Source organism: Engystomops pustulosus, chromosome 8 (genome assembly GCF_040894005.1).
Source record: "Engystomops pustulosus chromosome 8, aEngPut4.maternal, whole genome shotgun sequence".
In the NCBI taxonomy this organism is placed as follows: Eukaryota; Metazoa; Chordata; class Amphibia; order Anura; family Leptodactylidae; genus Engystomops; species Engystomops pustulosus.
The window spans coordinates 93145200-93163678 of NC_092418.1; the positions used below are offsets into that span (position 1 = coordinate 93145200).

General features: G+C 49.0%; 1 protein-coding gene and 1 long non-coding RNA gene across 7 annotated transcripts in view; one reads left to right on the top strand and one right to left on the bottom strand.

Annotated features, from left to right (window-relative positions):
- Positions 1 to 18479, bottom strand: part of LOC140075660 (bile salt export pump-like) — a 266222-nt gene that overhangs the window by 173080 nt on the left and 74663 nt on the right. For 2 of the 6 annotated variants that reach the window (XM_072121805.1, XM_072121809.1), the window contains 3 exons: positions 18122 to 18325; positions 17471 to 17712; positions 17097 to 17253 (listed from right to left, as the gene is read on the bottom strand). The exons of 3 other annotated variants lie outside the window; for them this stretch is intronic. In XM_072121805.1, the coding sequence (XP_071977906.1) occupies positions 17097 to 17253; positions 17471 to 17712; positions 18122 to 18325 (603 nt within the window). Of the gene's footprint in view, positions 1 to 17096; positions 17254 to 17470; positions 17713 to 18121; positions 18326 to 18479 lie in introns of those variants that run through there. One more of the 6 variants, XM_072121812.1, reaches the window with a different exon arrangement.
- Positions 7987 to 9077, top strand: LOC140075661 (uncharacterized). Its single transcript, XR_011849455.1, has 3 exons — positions 7987 to 8131; positions 8281 to 8348; positions 8449 to 9077. It is a non-coding gene; the product is annotated as an uncharacterized lncRNA (long non-coding RNA).

Below are 18479 nucleotides of genomic sequence, written 5' to 3' on the forward strand. Positions count from 1 at the left end.
TATGTTAAGGAGACAACCTCTTTTCTTCTAGACACGACAGCTTTTCTCAATGTGATTAAACAATTGGATGATATGACATCCACTGACTTACTGGTCACAATTGACGTAGTCAGCTTATATACATCAATTGAACATACGTTGGGTATCGAAGCGGTTGAGAAAATGCTGAGGAATGATGCATCTGTTTCTACAGAAGTGAGATCTTTTTTAACGAAATTACTAGAAATTGTGCTCTCTGAGAACTACTTTCTGGTTGAGGACAACTATTACATGCAGAAAAGAGGGACAGCAATGGGGTCCAATGTGGCCCCGCCCTACGCAAACTGTTATATGGCAACATTTGAAGACGAATATGTGTACCAACATCCTCTCTTTTTGAGACATGTCAAAATATGGCGTCGTTTTATCGACGATATCTTTTGCGTGTGGGCGGGGCCACAGGGGACCCTGGAGACTTTCCTCCAATACCTCAATTCTATACGAAGTGAACTGCAGTTCACTATGACTTATAATGATACTAGCATCAGCTTCCTGGACACAGTAGTGTATAAAAAACTTGATGGGACTCTGGGCACGGATTTATTTAGGAAGGAGACAGATAGGAATAGTGTATTACACTATAGTAGCAATCATCCTTACACCACAAAGAAATCCATCCCCAATTCCCAGTTTCAAAGAGTCCAAAGAATAGTATCAGATGACAATACCAGAGAAAGTAGGTTGGACGAGATGCAATCTAGATTTCGAGATAGAGGTTACCCCGAACATCTCCTTAAAGGGGCCAGGGACTTGACATCTACAGGTACAACCAGACCTAGGGTACGAGCAGAAAAGAGGATAGTCCTTAGTCACCAACACCATCCCCTTAATAGCAAGATTGACTCAATAGTCAGGAAACACTGGCGTATACTTCGCACATCGTTTCCTCAGGTGGAAGAATTCCAAAATCCACCTCTGATATGCAATAAGAGAGCCCCCAACCTACATAACAAACTTGTACGGGCCGATATGGGGAGCACACGGATAATACCCAAGCAAATGTTCTTAGCGACCCAAAAGAGAGGCACGTTCCCATGCCTGAATTGTTCGGAATGCTCCAACATTCTCCGTGGCGACACACTATATCATCCCCATACCGGTCAGCCTTTTAAGATACAAGGCTATTTCACATGTAACTCCCGCAATGTAATTTACTCCATTAAATGCCCCTGCGGATATTTATACATAGGGGAAACGATGCAACCTGTAAAATCCCGCATCAATAAACATAAGTCTACCATCAGGTGTAACAACAGACTACTACCTATTCCTTACCATTTTCATGATAGAAAGCACTCTATTTCACAGCTGAGATTTCAAGTGGTCGAACAGATCCAGATCCCCCGTAGAGGGGGCAATATCAAAATTCTTCTTCGCCGCCGAGAGGCATATTGGATACATACGCTGGGGACCTTAGAACCGTGAGGGTTAAATCGTGATTACGATCTGAGAGATCTTTCATAATATCACGATAATTTATCTGAGATATGTTTATACTTTGATTTATGGTTGCAATTTTACCAAATGTTGGTTGTAATTTTCTTTTGACCTTGTTCCAATTTTCTCTCTAGAAACGTAACCAGAATGAGGACAATACCTGAAACCGCTACGTCACACCACGGAGATCCCGCTTCCGGTAGGATGTGACGTCAGTGGGCGGGGCCTAGTTCGTTACTTTGTATTTAAATGTGTGCCATTCAACTATACAGTATGGTTGATAAAGGCTCGAGTGTTGAGCCGAAAACGCGTTCCCTTGTGTTGTGTCCCTGCACATCATGCTGTAAGTTGATCTTACTATTAAACAGTATCTGCATTATTTGGCGAGTGCCGGGATCTATCTTTGTACCAAAAAAGTTTTCAAACCAGAGGAGCAGGTAGGTGGTCCTCCAGAAAAATGAAATAGATTGAGTGCCTGTATGTGGCAGTCCAAAAAGGTTTTCAAACCAGAGGAGCAGGTAGGTGGTCCTCCAGAAAAATTAAATAGATTGAGTGCCTGTATGTGGCACTCCCAAAAATTGTTTAAAACAGAGGACCGGGTAGGTGGCCCTCCAGAAAAATTAAATACATAGAGTACTATAGCTAGAGCCAGTTGGCCCTGGCAAAAGATAGCCAGTTTCCTCTGCTTTAGTGTACAAAGAGGAGGAGAAGGAGGACAATGAGGAGGAGGAGTGCATACATTATTCAGGTTGAGCTTCTTTCACCTGGTGGAGAATGGAAATCCTGAGAAATCCAGGCTTTATTCATCTTGATAAGCGTCAGCCTGTCAGCGCTGTCACTCGACAGGTGTAACAAAGAGTACAAGGAAAGTGGAGGACCAATATAAAACTTAGCTTTTAATGCAAAATATCCTTAAAAATATTAAATACAAAAATAGATGTGTCAGTTACCAGTGTTCGTGAGGATGATGCCGTATAATGGGTGTAGGCACCGATGATGCAGAGTGGCACTCACAATTTTCTGGGTATATGTGGTTCTGCAGAGGTTATCCCATTGCGGGATGCCGAATGTCATGCAGAAAAGATACCGTCTGTGATAATGTATCGATGCTTAAAGAAGATGTGTGGTGCGGAAACTCCGAGAGAATGAGACAATGGTAAGAAGGGGTGGGGGTGGGGCACTCCAGGGTGTAGAGTGTGGGGTACCCTATAAGACCCTAGTATTAAAGATGAGTGGTCCCTGTCCAACCCTTCGAACCTCGCCACGGAGCCGCAGCCCTAGATGGCTGCCGCCCCGTCTGGAGCCTATCCCTACCAACGGCCCTCTGACCCTAATACAGGGGAGGGGGGAGGAGGGGGGGAAGGAGGTGTCCAGAAAAGAGTCTCTTGTGATGCAACAAGTACCTGACCTATCTAGAGGGGAAAGATAGATGTGTCCTCTATTGTGAAAATGGTGGGTATTAATGGCAATAGGCAGGTAAAAAATGTGTAGCTGCAGGGTCACATCTGGTCTTGAGAACCCTACATGTCATGTTTCGCCTCTTCAATTGGGCTCATCAGGGGCAAAAGGAGACCTGGTGGAGAGAGTCACAAAGGAGAAGCTTGTAATAACCTTCCACAGTGAGACTGCAAACCTGCATGCTAAAGCATATATAAATATAAGTATTATCTTACCAGAATAACCTGGTTCAAAAGCCTATATAGATGTCTCGGCTGAAGACAGCAAAATGGTGTTAAATAATCTGTGAACAGAGTGCATCAGGAACTTTTAGGGAAAGATGATCCATAATTGTAAACAATAGTAGACAATGTAAACAAATGTAAACAATGTAAACAAAACTAGTGGTGGTTGCAAACAGACAAGTGAAGTCTGTAGTGAGATCAATCTTACCTTGAGATAAATTAGGGCAGTGGCCGGATCAAGAGGGTCCGTTCCAAAGAATGGTTGGCATGGACCATAGGTGCCTGGACTTAGAAACGCCAGATGCTGCGCTTAGCGTCCGGCGTGGTGCCCAAGATGTCAGTGGAACACATGAGGCATAATGGAGCACTGGTGAGTGAGAGGCCCGGCCTTTTATTGAGGGGAAGCGTCATAACCACGCCCCTAAGGGGCGGGATCTGTGTGCCTAGTTTGGGCTACAGAAAGATGGCGCCCAGAGCGGACATGCGCAGTACGGGCGCAGGGGAAAACCGTGACGAAACTGGCGCAGTACGTCGCGGCGTGCGCCCAATTGTGCGCACCGCCACCCCAGGGTGCGTCAATTCATGCGCATCATCTCCCCGAGATAGGAGTCCAGGAATATAAGCGGGCAGTAAGGGGCACAGGTAGGTGACCCTTATAAGGCCAGAAATTGGCTGCAGAGAGGACTTAGTGTACAGGTGTCTTGTAAAACAGGATTTAAAAAGATACAATTGAGAACATATTTAGAATCAAAATCAAAGAATAATAGTCACATAGAGTGAGACTGGCACAACCATAAGTCAGCATGTGTAACCCATTGGGAGATAGTGCTAGTATGGGCAGATCTTTTTTGGAGATCGTAATGGGATGGGTACAATTATTGATGTGGACCAAGGTGGATCAAATAAAGCAGGCAAAGCTGAGTTGCTCGTTTAAGCCCGAGGGGGACATAGTTTTAAGGCGGTAAATCCATTGGGTCTCCTTCTGCAGAAGGATACGATCCCAGTCCCCGCCTCTAGGTGGAGGGTCCACTAGGTCAATTCCAATGAAGGTGAGTCCCTTGGTGTCACCGTGGTGTACTTCCATCATGTGTCTCGAAAGGGGTTTATCTCTCCCGTGTCTGATGTCCCCCAGGTGGTCGCCTATTCGACAACGGAATTCCCTGAAGGTTTTACCGATATATTCCTTCCCACATATGCATGTTGCCCGATAGATGACACCTCTAGAGTGGCAGTTGATGAACCTACGGATGTTGTAGGAAACGCCTGTCACATTGCTGGTAAAGCTACGTGCACTTTGAATTACGTTGCAGGCTATGCAGCCACTGCACCGAAAACATCCTTTGATCTCCCTGCTAAGCCAAGATGTAGGGGCAGCTGGCCGAGTGTAGTGGCTGTGGACTAACCTGTCCCTGATATTCCGACCGCGTCTAAATGTGATACTCGGGGTATCGGGTAAGTGGGAGGTAAGATCAGGGTCCATCCTGAGGATGTGCCAATGTTTTGATAGCACCTCCCTGACGTGATTCGAGGCGCTATCATAGGTGCCTATCAGACGGATAATGGAGTCCTCCTGGGGTTTGACCTTGGGGACCAGGAGACTGGCACGGTTTGTGGTGAGTGCCCGTTGATAGGCTTGGCGCAGAATGTAGTCAGGATATCCGCGGTTGCGGAAGCGGGTCCTTAAGTCATTGGCTTGGTGTTTAAATTCGTGTGGAGTTGAGCAGTTCCTACGGATCCTCAGGTATTGCCCAAATGGGATACCCCTTTTAAGAGCTGGGGGATGATGAGATTCCCAGCGCAAAAGGGAGTTTGTGGCAGTGGGCTTACGGAAGATTGTGGTCTGTAGGTCGCCTGATGCTGCTTTCATAATTTGCTTCCTCATCCTCAACTTTTTTAGCCCAGGGTCCGGTCTACCCCCTTCGAAACCGCAATCAGAGGGGCAGACCGAAGAATCCCTAATTGTCAATCTCTCCACTAGATCACTAACCTCACACGAACTTTCGATTCTTAGAAAGGGTCTGTCATTTGTACCAGTCAATAAATTTGACCCGTTCTGTTGGCACAAGGACATTCATTTATTTCTACGCAAATTGCGATGGCGAAAATACTTTGCGGTAAAGGATAGAAAAGAGAGTCGTGAACTACAAATTCCAGTGGACATCCTACCTGATGTCAGACTCCTGTATGATCTAGCAGAACCCAACCCCAATGCAGAGGGCTTGGGTCCCTTTACATCTCTACAGAACAAAAGCACCAAATTCCCACCACTGAGCGATGTTAACAGCATTGACGTGTTTGCTAAACTGGTCCTAGATGATCTAGAAAGGATCGATGTCAGCACTACTCACTTTAACTGCAATAAGGATGAACTAGCAGCTTTATCGTCATTAGAACGGGACTCCTCGATCTCGATAAAACCGTCGGACAAAGGCGGCAACATTGTGGTAATGCAGACGGAGGATTACCAAGAGTTGTGCGACGCCCTACTTAGAGACAAGAAGAGTTATGCCATCCTTTCAGCAGACCCAACAGAACGTTACCTCAAGGAACTAAGGGACATCTTGAACCTAGCACTTGATAAGAAACTTATCTCCAAAGATGAGTTTTCATTTCTCCTTCCCAAAAACCCCAGGATCGCAACATTCTATGGGTTACCCAAAATCCATAAGGGCACATCTCCCCTTAAGGGCCGACCCATAGTTTCAGGGGTCCAATCCTTGTGTGACCACCTAGGGGTTTATATTGACAAAATTTTGGCCCCGTTTGTCACTGCACTCCCCTCCTATACCCGCGATACCACTGACCTTCTAAGGAGAATTGATGGCCTTAATATTTCTCCTCACTGTCTTCTCACCAGTATTGATGTAGAAGCATTGTACACCTCAATTCCGCACGAACTTGGCCTCAAGGCCGTCAAATTCTTTTTGGACGGCAGGGGGACACAGTTCCAGATGCATAATGAGTTTGTTTTACAATTACTTGAGTTCTCGTTGACGCATAATTTCTTCATCTTTAATAGTCGTTTGTTCCACCAGCTCAGGGGCACAGCTATGGGGAGCGCTTGCGCCCCCAGCTATGCCAACTTGTTCCTGGGCTGGTGGGAACACACATGCGTCTTTAACGACGACGCTCAGGCACGCGGCATTGGGTTCGCTAGCCTTTGGGCTAGGTACATTGATGACGTCTTTATCATCTGGGAAGGGAGTAGGGAGGCATTCGTAGAATTGGTACAGGACCTTAATCACAATAATATAGGCCTGCACTTTACATATGAAATTCACCCCTCCTGTCTCCCCTTTCTTGACGTCCAAATTATGAAAGCAGCATCAGGCGACCTACAGACCACAATCTTCCGTAAGCCCACTGCCACAAACTCCCTTTTGCGCTGGGAATCTCATCATCCCCCAGCTCTTAAAAGGGGTATCCCATTTGGGCAATACCTGAGGATCCGTAGGAACTGCTCAACTCCACACGAATTTAAACACCAAGCCAATGACTTAAGGACCCGCTTCCGCAACCGCGGATATCCTGACTACATTCTGCGCCAAGCCTATCAACGGGCACTCACCACAAACCGTGCCAGTCTCCTGGTCCCCAAGGTCAAACCCCAGGAGGACTCCATTATCCGTCTGATAGGCACCTATGATAGCGCCTCGAATCACGTCAGGGAGGTGCTATCAAAACATTGGCACATCCTCAGGATGGACCCTGATCTTACCTCCCACTTACCCGATACCCCGAGTATCACATTTAGACGCGGTCGGAATATCAGGGACAGGTTAGTCCACAGCCACTACACTCGGCCAGCTGCCCCTACATCTTGGCTTAGCAGGGAGATCAAAGGATGTTTTCGGTGCAGTGGCTGCATAGCCTGCAACGTAATTCAAAGTGCACGTAGCTTTACCAGCAATGTGACAGGCGTTTCCTACAACATCCGTAGGTTCATCAACTGCCACTCTAGAGGTGTCATTTATCGGGCAACATGCATATGCGGGAAGGAATATATCGGTAAAACCTTCAGGGAATTCCGTCGTCGAATAGGCGACCACCTGGGGGACATCAGACACGGGAGAGATAAACCCCTTTCGAGACACATGATGGAAGTACACCACGGTGACACCAAGGGACTCACCTTCATTGGAATTGACCTAGTGGACCCTCCACCTAGAGGCGGGGACTGGGATCGTATCCTTCTGCAGAAGGAGACCCAATGGATTTACCGCCTTAAAACTATGTCCCCCTCGGGCTTAAACGAGCAACTCAGCTTTGCCTGCTTTATTTGATCCACCTTGGTCCACATCAATAATTGTACCCATCCCATTACGATCTCCAAAAAAGATCTGCCCATACTAGCACTATCTCCCAATGGGTTACACATGCTGACTTATGGTTGTGCCAGTCTCACTCTATGTGACTATTATTCTTTGATTTTGATTCTAAATATGTTCTCAATTGTATCTTTTTAAATCCTGTTTTACAAGACACCTGTACACTAAGTCCTCTCTGCAGCCAATTTCTGGCCTTATAAGGGTCACCTACCTGTGCCCCTTACTGCCCGCTTATATTCCTGGACTCCTATCTCGGGGAGATGATGCGCATGAATTGACGCACCCTGGGGTGGCGGTGCGCACAATTGGGCGCACGCCGCGACGTACTGCGCCAGTTTCGTCGCGGTTTTCCCCTGCGCCCGTACTGCGCATGTCCGCTCTGGGCGCCATCTTTCTGTAGCCCAAACTAGGCACACAGATCCCGCCCCTTAGGGGCGTGGTTATGACGCTTCCCCTCAATAAAAGGCCGGACCTCTCACTCACCAGTGCTCCATTATGCCTCATGTGTTCCACTGACATCTTGGGCACCACGCCGGACGCTAAGCGCAGCATCTGGCGTTTCTAAGTCCAGGCACCTATGGTCCATGCCAACCATTCTTTGGAACGGACCCTCTTGATCCGGCCACTGCCCTAATTTATCTCAAGGTAAGATTGATCTCACTACAGACTTCACTTGTCTGTTTGCAACCACCACTAGTTTTGTTTACATTGTTTACATTTGTTTACATTGTCTACTATTGTTTACAATTATGGATCATCTTTCCCTAAAAGTTCCTGATGCACTCTGTTCACAGATTATTTAACACCATTTTGCTGTCTTCAGCCGAGACATCTATATAGGCTTTTGAAGCAGGTTATTCTGGTAAGATAATACTTATATTTATATATGCTTTAGCATGCAGGTTTGCAGTCTCACTGTGGAAGGTTATTACAAGCTTCTCCTTTGTGACTCTCTCCACCAGGTCTCCTTTTGCCCCTGATGAGCCCAATTGAAGAGGCGAAACATGACATGTAGGGTTCTCAAGACCAGATGTGACCCTGCAGCTACACATTTTTTACCTGCCTATTGCCATTAATACCCACCATTTTCACAATAGAGGACACATCTATCTTTCCCCTCTAGATAGGTCGGGTACTTGTTGCATCACAAGAGACTCTTTTCTGGACACCTCCTTCCCCCCCTCCTCCCCCCTCCCCTGTATTAGGGTCAGAGGGCCGTTGGTAGGGATAGGCTCCAGACGGGGCGGCAGCCATCTAGGGCTGCGGCTCCGTGGCGAGGTTCGAAGGGTTGGACAGGGACCACTCATCTTTAATACTAGGGTCTTATAGGGTACCCCGCACTCTACACCCTGGAGTGCCCCACCCCCACCCCTTCTTACCATTGTCTCATTCTCTCGGAGTTTCCGCACCACACATCTTCTTTAAGCATCGATACATTATCACAGACGGTATCTTTTCTGCATGACATTCGGCATCCCGCAATGGGATAACCTCTGCAGAACCACATATACCCAGAAAATTGTGAGTGCCACTCTGCATCATCGGTGCCTACACCCATTATACGGCATCATCCTCACGAACACTGGTAACTGACACATCTATTTTTGTATTTAATATTTTTAAGGATATTTTGCATTAAAAGCTAAGTTTTATATTGGTCCTCCACTTTCCTTGTACTCTTTGTTATACCTACCAAGTGGGGTTTAGGAGGGGGTATACACCACCCTCCTTTTCGTATGTATTCACTCGACAGGTGTGTACTAGAGATGAGCGAGCACTAAAATGCTCGAGTGCTCGTTATTCGAGACGAACTTTTCCAGATGCTCGAGTGCTCGTCTCGAATAACGAGCCCCATTGAAGTCAATGGGAGACTCGAGCATTTTTCAAAGGGACCATGGTTCGGGAATAAAATGTGTTAATTAATTGAAAAAGAATGTCTTCTGATAAGTTAGCAGATGTATGCAAACATCTGCAATCTATTCTTCACTGTTCCGCGCGTATATTATCTCCCGACAAGTTAACAGATGTGAAGAACAGTGAGGAATAGAATAAAAACAGTGAACACAAGATCATTTAAGTGAAAAACACAGTGAAGAATAGATTACAGATGTTCTGCACATCTGCTTACTTGTCGGGAGATACGCTGTCCCGTGCCCCGCTGCTCTCCGTGCCCCGCTGCTCTCCGTGCCCCGCTGCTCTCCGTGCCCCGCTGCTCTCCGTGCCCCGCTGCTCTCCGTGCCCATGTCTCCGTGCCCCATGTCTCCGTGCCCCATGTCTCCGTGCCCCGCTGCTCTCCGTGCCCCGCTGCTCTCCGTGCCCCGCTGCTCTCCGTGCCCATGTCTCCGTGCCCCATGTCTCCGTGCCCCGCTGCTCTCTGTGCCCATGTCTCCGTGCCCCATGTCTCCGTGCCCCATGTCTCCGTGCCCCGCTGCTCTCCGTGCCCCGCTGCTCTCCGTGCCCATGTCTCCGTGCCCCATGTCTCCGTGCCCCGCTGCTCTCCGTGCCCATGTCTCCGTGCCCCATGTCTCCGTGCCCCGCTGCTCTCCGTGCCCATGTCTCCGTGCCCCATGTCTCCGTGCCCCATGTCTCCGTGCCCCGCTGCTCTCCGTGCCCCGCTGTCTCCGTGCCCCATGTCTCCGTGCCCCGCTGCTCTCCGTGCCCATGTCTCCGTGCCCCATGTCTCCGTGCCCCATGTCTCCGTGCCCCATGTCTCCGTGCTGCCGCTGCCCCATGTCTCTGTGCTGCCGCTGCCCGATGTCTCCGTGCTGCTCCCCGGTGTCTCTGTGCTGCTCCCCGGTGTCTCTGTGCTGCTCCCCGTTGTCTCTGTCCTGCTCACCGTGTTCTTCAATGTGTTCTTCACACATATATATTGTTCTTCACATACTATTTTGTTCGCACCGTTCCGCGCGTATCTTCCGACAAGTAAGCAGATGTGCCGAACATCTGTAATCTATTCTTCACTGTGTTCTTCACTGTGTTTTTCACTTAAATGATCCTGTGTTCACTGTGTTCACTGTTTTTATTCTATTCTTCATTGTTCTTCACTGTGTTTTTTTAATTAAATGCTCGATCTCGAGCAGGGGAAATACTCGTCCGAGCAACGAGCCGTCTCGAGTACCTTAATACTCGAACGAGCATCAAGCTCGGACGAGCATGTTCGCTCATCTCTAGTGTGTACGCTTATTGGTGATGAAGCCACCAGCTGCACTGAAAACCCGCTCGGACAACACGCTAGCGGCAGGGCAGGCAAGAACCTCCAAGGCGTACAGCGCCAGTTCGTGCCACATGTCCAGCTTTGAAACCCAGTAGTTGTAGGGAGCTGTGTGATCATTTAAGACGATGGTATGGTCAGCTACGTACTCCCTCACCATCTTTCTGTAAAGATCAGACCTACTCTGCCGAGACTGGGGACAGTTGACAGTGTCTTGCTGGGGTGACATAAAACTGGCAAAGGCCTTGTAAACCGTACCCCTGCCAGTGCTGGACAAGCTGCCTGCTCGCCTACTCTCCCTCGCTACTTGTCCCGCACAAGTACGCCCTCTGCCGCTAGCGCTGTCAGAAGGGAAATACTGTTTCAGCTTGTGCACCAGGGCCTGCTGGTATTCATGCATTCTCACACTCCTTTCCTCTCCAGGGATGAGAGTGGAAAGATTTTGCTTGTACCGTGGGTCCAGGAGAGTGAATACCCAGTAATCGGTGCTGGAATAAATTCTTTGAACGCGAGGGTCACGGGATAGGCAGCCTAGCATGAAATCTGCCATATGTGCCAGAGTCCCAACGTGCAAGAATTCACTCCCGTCACTGGCCTGACTGTCCATTTCCTCATCCTCCAACTCCTCTTCTTCTGCCCATACACGCTGAACAGTGAAGGACTGAACAATGGTCCCCTCTTCTGTCTCGCCAACATCCTCCTCCACCTCCTCCGATATGCGCTGAGAAACAGACCTGAGGGTGCTTTGGCTATCAACAAGGGAATCTTCTTCCCCCGTCTCTTGTGACGAGCGCAAAGCTTCCGACTTCATGCTGACCAGAGAGTTTTTCAACAGGCCAAGCAGCGGGATGGTGAGGCTGATGATGGCGGCATCGCCACTGACCATCTGTGTTGACTACTCAGAGTTACTCAGCACCTGACAGATATCAGACATCCATGTCCACTCCTCATTGTAGACTTGAGGAAGCTGACTGACCTGACTACCAGTTCTGGTGGAATTTGACATCTGGCAGTCTACAATCGCTCTGCGCTGCTGGTAAACTCTGGATAACATGGTTTATGTTAAATTCCACCTCGTGGGCACGTCACACAACAGTCGGAGAGCGGGCAGTTGGAGGCGGCGCTGCGCTGCCCTGAGAGTGGCAGCATCTGTGCTGGACTTCCTGAAATGCGCACAGATGCGGCGCACCTTTGTGAGCAAATCAGACAGATTGGGGTATGTCTTGAGGAACCGCTGAACTATGAGATTTAACACATGGGCCAGGCATGGCACATGTGTTAGTCTGCCGAGTTGCAGAGCCACCACCAGGTTACGGCCGTTGTCACACACAACCATGCCTGGCTTCAGGTTCAGCGGTTCCAGCCACAGATCAGTCTGTGCCGTGATGCCCTGTAATAGCTCTTGGGCGGTGTGCCTTTTATCGCCTAGGCTCAGCAGTTTGAGCACCGCCTGCTGTAGCTTAGCGATGGCACTGCTGCTGTGCCTAGAGCTACCGACTGATGGCGCCATGCCCACGGATGGTAATTCGGAGGAGGAGGGGTGGGAGGAGGAGGAGGCATAGTAGGCCTTTGAGACCTGGACCAAGGAAGGCCCCAGCCCCAGGGTCAGACTCGGTCCCAGCCTCCACCAAGTTAACCCAATGTGCCGTTAGCGATATATAGTGGCCCTGCCGGCAGCACCCATCCACGTGTCCGTGGTCAGGTGGACCTTGTCAGAAACAGCGTTGGTCAGGGCACAGATGATGTTGTCTGACACGTGCTTGTGCAGGGCTGGGACGGCACATCGGGAAAAGTAGTGGCGGCTGGGGACCGAATACCAAGGGGCGGCCGCCGCCATGAGGTTTTGAAAGGCCTCGGTCTCTACCAGCCTATAGGGCAGCATCTCCAGGCTAAGCAACTTGGATATGTGGACGTTGAGGGCTTGGGCGTGTGGGTTGTGCTATACTTCCTTTTGCGCTCCAGCGTCTGGGGTATGGAGAGCTGAACGCTGGTGGATGCTCTGGTGGATCGTGGAGGCGAAGATGGGGTTTTCGCACGGGAGGTGTTTGGGCCGGGGTCCTGGGCAGGGGGCTGACTAGCAGATGACACAGGGGAAGGAGCAGTGGTGTGCCCGGCCGGAGGAGAACGGGCTTGGTGCCATTGAGTGGGGTGTTTAGCATTCATATGCCTGCGCATACTGGTGGTAGTTAAGCTAGTAGTGGTGGAACCCCTGCTGATCCTGGTTTGGCACAGGTTGCACACCACAGTCCGTCGGTCATCCGGTGTTTCTTTAAAGAACCTCCAGACTTCTGAAAATCTAGCCCTCGCCACGGGAGCTTGACTACGTGAAACGTTTGGCGCTGATGCACCAGCGCTGGCCCTGCCTCTCCGTCTGGCCCCACCACTGCCTCTTCCAACCTGTTCTGCTATAGGACTCGCCTCCGTCTCAGACGCACTGTGTTCTCCCGGCCTATCAACCCAGCTTGGGTCTGTCACCTCATCATCCTCCGATCCCTTAGTGTGCACCCCCTCGGACTTCCTGCCCTGACAACAACTTCACCACTGTCTGACAATCGTGTCTCCTCATCGTCCGACACCTCTTTACACACTTCTTCCACTACGTCAACAATGTCATCATCACCCACAGACTGCGACCGGTGGAAAACCTGGGCATCGGAAAATAGCTCAGCAGCAACCGGACAAGTGGTTTGTGACTGTGGGAAGGGTCCAGAAAACAGTTCCTCAGAGTATGCCGGTTCAAATGCCAAATTTCACTGGGAGGGGGCAGACTGGGGGGAAGGAGGCTGAGGTGGAGGAGCTGGAGGAGTGCTGATTTCGGTGACATGGGTGGACTGCGTGGAAGACTGACTGGTGGACAAATGGCTAGAAGCATTGTCCGCAATCCACGACATCACCTATTCGCACTGTTCTGGCCTCAACAGTGCTCTACCACGAGTCCCAGTAACTTGAGAAATGACCTAGGGAGTGTAGCTCTGCGGCGTTCCCCTGCTCCCTCATCAGCAGGTGTTGTCTCAACCTGCCCAGGACCACGGCCTCTGACCCCTGCAGTAGTTGGACACCCATACCCATGCCCTCGTCCTCTACCCCTAGCCCTCGGGTTAAACATTTTCAAAATTAAAGTGTAAACTTCAAATTTGTTTTTTGTGTGTTTTTTGTGTTTTTTTTTTTTTTTAAACAAAATGATGCTATCCTATTGCCATGGCTAGTTTCTAACCTACACTGACAGCACACAACTGGATTTTGTGCTGTGCCTGATGACTTTGAGTTAAAAAAAGAAATAAACGTAAAAAAAAATTAATCAACAGACTCTGCCTAATTCTAATCAAACCCCTAATAAATTGTCCCACTTCGGTGTTTGAGGTGGATATGCGTGTCACTAAGAGCTAAACACAACGGTCGCAAGTCTCCCTGCAAATTCCTCACAATATGGTACTAGCTGCACTACTAATGGCAGCAAGCCCAGCCACAAGCAAACCAAAAAAAAGTAAAATATAACGCTATTGTAGGCCTAAATAAGCCGTAGGGGTTCTCCTAGGGCTATTTTCTAGCCTACACTGAAAGCACACTGCTTTGCCAGATTACTTTGAGTTATAAAAAGAAATAAACGTAAAAATAAATAAATCAGCAGACTGTGCTCAATTCAAATCAAACCCCTAATAAATTGTCCCACTTCGGTGTTTGAGGTGGATATGTGTGTCACTAAGAGCTAAACACAACGGTCGCAAGTCTCCCTGCAAATTACTCACAATATGGTACTAGCTGCACTACTAGTGACAGCAAGCCCAGCCACAAGCAAACAAAAAACATGTAAAATAAAACGTTATTGTAGCCCTAAGAAGGGCTGTTGGGTTCTTGTAGAATCACTCCTGCCTAACACTATTCTAATAGAACACCCTAACGCTTTCCCTGACCAGCAGCAGCTCTCTCCCTAGCGGAATTCAGACAGAGAATGATCCGAGCAGCGCGGGCAGGGCCTAGTCTATTCCAGGGTCACTTGATCAGGCCAGCCAACCACTGCTATCGACGTGTAAGGGTACCACGTCCTGCTGGGTGGAGTGCAGAGTCTCCTGGCTTGTGATTGGCTCTGTTTCTGGCCGCCAAAAATCACAACGGCGGGAGATGCCATTTTCTCAAGCTGGCGAAATAGTCGTCCGAGCAACGAGCAGTTTTGAGTACGCTAATGCTCAAACGAGCATCAAGCTCGGACGAGTATGTTCGCTCATCTCTAGTCCTCACACAGCCCCCAGTAAGTAATGTGCCCACACAGCCCCCCAGTAAGTAATGTCCCCCACACAGCCCCCTAGTAAGTAATGTCCTCACACAGCCCCTTAGTAAGTAATGTGCCCACACAGCCCCCAGTAAGTAATGTCCTCACACAGCCCCCCCAGTAAGTAATGTCCTCACACAGCACCCAGTAGGTTATGTCCCCCACACAGCCCCCCAGTGAGTAATGTCCTCACATAGCCCCCCAGTAAGTAATGTGCCCACACAGCCCCTAGTAAGTAATGTCCTCACACAGCCCCCCAGTAATGTCCTCACACAGCCCCCCAGTAATGTCATCACACAGCCCCCCAGTAATTAATGTCCACACACAGCCCCCAGTAATGTCCTCACACAGCCCCCCAGTAATGTCCTCACACAGCCCCCCAGTAATGTCCTCACACAGCCCCCAGTAATGTCCTCACACAGCCCCCCCAGTAAGTAATGTGCCCACACAGTCCCCCAGTAAGTAATATGCCCACACAGCCCCCCAGTAAGTAATGTGCTCACACAGCCCCCCAGTAAGTAATGTGCCCACACAGCCCCCCAGTAAGTAATGTCCTCACACAGCCTCCCAGTAAGTAATGTCCCCACACAGCCCCCCAGTAATGTCCTCACACAGCCCCCCAGTAATGTGCTCACACAGCCCCCAGTAAGTAATGTGCCCACGCAGTCCCCCAGTAAGTAATGTGCCCACACAGCCCCACAGTAAGTAATGTGCCCACACAGCCCCCCAGTAAGTAATGTCCTCACACAGCCCCCCAGTAAGTAATGTCCCCACACAGCCCCCCAGTAATGTCCTCACACAGCCCCCAGTAATGTCCTCACACAGCCCCCAGTAAGTAATGTGCCCACGCAGTCCCCCAGTAAGTAATGTGCCCACACAGCCCCACAGTAAGTAATGTCCTCACACAGCTCCCCAGTAAGTAAGTTGCCCACACACAGCCCCCCAGTAAGTAATGTCCTCACACAGCCTCCCAGTAAGTAATATGCCCCACACAGCCCCCGAGTAAGTAATGTCCTAACACAGCCCCCCATGTTCTCCCCCTTCCCTGGCCCATGTCATGTCTCCCCCCTCACCTCACTGATGCAGGTCTGTGTGTGCACTGCTTTCCCTGGCAGGTCATGTCACCATGACATCATCACAGGTCCTTCAGTGTCTGAGGCTGCAGCTGGGGAAAGCAGTGAGTGCAAATGTTTTCATCATGGTCTGTGTCCTGAGGACACAGATTGTGATGAGAGAGAGAAGAAATCTCCCGGGCAGCGGGACAGCTGATCCGGGGAGATCCTGGGCACCGGTCATAGGATATTTTGACCTAGCGATGCCCCTGGCGACACTGGTAAAATTGATCCAGGGGCCTGAGTGGGCCCCTCCAGTACCCCAGGGCCTCAGCCCTTGCCCGGGTTAGCCGGGTGCTGGCACCGGGCCTGGGCACACACCAGTAGGCTAGTCAGACCCTGAGGTCCCTGGTTGGATGCTGAGTGCTTCGCCCCTCAGAGGAAGTCTATAAAACTCCCTGGTAGCTGAAAAGAGGCAAGATTAAGACTAGACAAGTTAGAGATTAATTTTGATGAGAGAATATGAGACCTGCTGTCTATACACACAGCCTGCAAATACTACACCTGCAGCAGTTCTGATTCCTAACAGGGCCTGCCTAAACCCTGCTGCTAATTTAGTGCACAACCCCTCCAGCCTGAAGATACAGAAACGAGGATGTTGAACTGTTGCCCATGCTGAGTTCGAATTCTGCAAAAAGAGGAACGATGAGTTGATGTTGGCATCCCTTGTCTCTGTGTGATCCCTGCAAGCTGCTAACATCAAGGGTCTACTCTCTTCCATATACCCAGGGATCCTTATACACGCAAACACCGTGAGAGTGCCCCAGGGAGTACTATAATCCATCCACAGCAACTCCCTCTCTCTTGCAACCCACCTGTCCGGTGGACGAGGCCGGTTACACCTGAACCAGTCAAACGCTAGGCCGCTAGGCTCAAGCCAACCACTCAGGTACCAGGGAAATCCAGCTGCCCCCAAGCCAATAGGTCAGGCCCGATTGGGGGTATTTTGCAAAGACAATGATGCAAAATACCAAAATCACAAATCTCACACTTTTTTCCCAAACTAAAAATGTCACATACCCATTTATCTCCCGTATCTTTATAGACACAAATCTCAGGAACACGATCAACCAGCTTAAAGAAATGGGCAGCAGATATTTTGGCTTTGGCGTAGTCTGGAGTATAAGATGAAGCTTTTCCCAAGGCGGTTCCACTGGTCACGATAGCTGATATGACCCTAGAATAAGGAACAAACAAGGGTAGCTTGTTTTTTTCATGTACATTTTGCATAGGAATCCCCATTCTTCTAGCTCCATTATAAGTTTTGCTTCAGGTGCCGGAAGAAGTTCATCCTGACTGCTAGACCCCTATTGATCTGATACTGATGGATAGATATATTTAAGCTGGAAACTATTTTTACCTAGCTCTTTATACTTAGCACTCAATATAAATACCTGAACACAAAGCTGTAGTTAAGTCCTTCCACTTCTACCAAATATCCTCCATATCTGTATGAGACTGAATAAGAAATGAAAATGATACACTGAGCAAAACCGAAGCACAATCCATAGACGTTGGCTTTCTTGATGGCCGCTTGGTATGGCGCCTCCAGCTGCTCCTCATACATATCAACAAATCTCTTTTCTTTGGCAATTCCGGCAATTGTTCTAATGTTTCCAAGAGCCTCACTGGAAATCTACAGGAAAACATTGGAGAAATGAGCACACAGTAGTAGCAGACATTTGCCAAACTAAGTGTTTAAAGTTATGCTGCCATGTGTTGCCATCAACTGCGGACGGGTCATCTATATCAAAAAATGGGTTGGGACCAACAACCCCTTTAAAGAAATGCCCCCTCAGACCAGGCGCTAGGTATAGCAATAGATAAGTTCTACCTAAAGTTTAAAGTGTAGTTTCGGAGAATGTGATCTAAAGACATACATTGTGTAATGTTTCTAAAGCTTCAAAATGGCCACCATGTAAATAACATGTTCAGCCTGACATCATAGGTTTATAATAGACCCAGGAAGGTAGAATACCCCAGTTTTCTAACTGGGATCCAAAGTTATCTAAGACCTCCTCTGATACAAAGATAAGCAGACATACCCTTCCGGCTGCTTCCATCGCTTGTTTATCTTGTTTTGCGAATCCGGTAAGCATTTTTGCCTGCAGGGCCCCTGATAACACGATGACCGGCATGAAGCACAGAATCACCAGACTCAACTTCCAGCTATAATAGAAAGCGATAATGAAAGATACGCCGATGTTCGTGATAGAATCCACAATCATCCCAAACTGTGATCCAGTGGCCTGTAACCAAGAACAATGGATTATTAGTAAGATTAAAGCACCTTTCACATGAATGAAAACCACCGTGTGCTATCCGTACCATAATGTTTTTAAATAGGTAGCACACGGCCACATTATCTATGTTGGGCAAATCGGTACTACATTTAAATGGCTG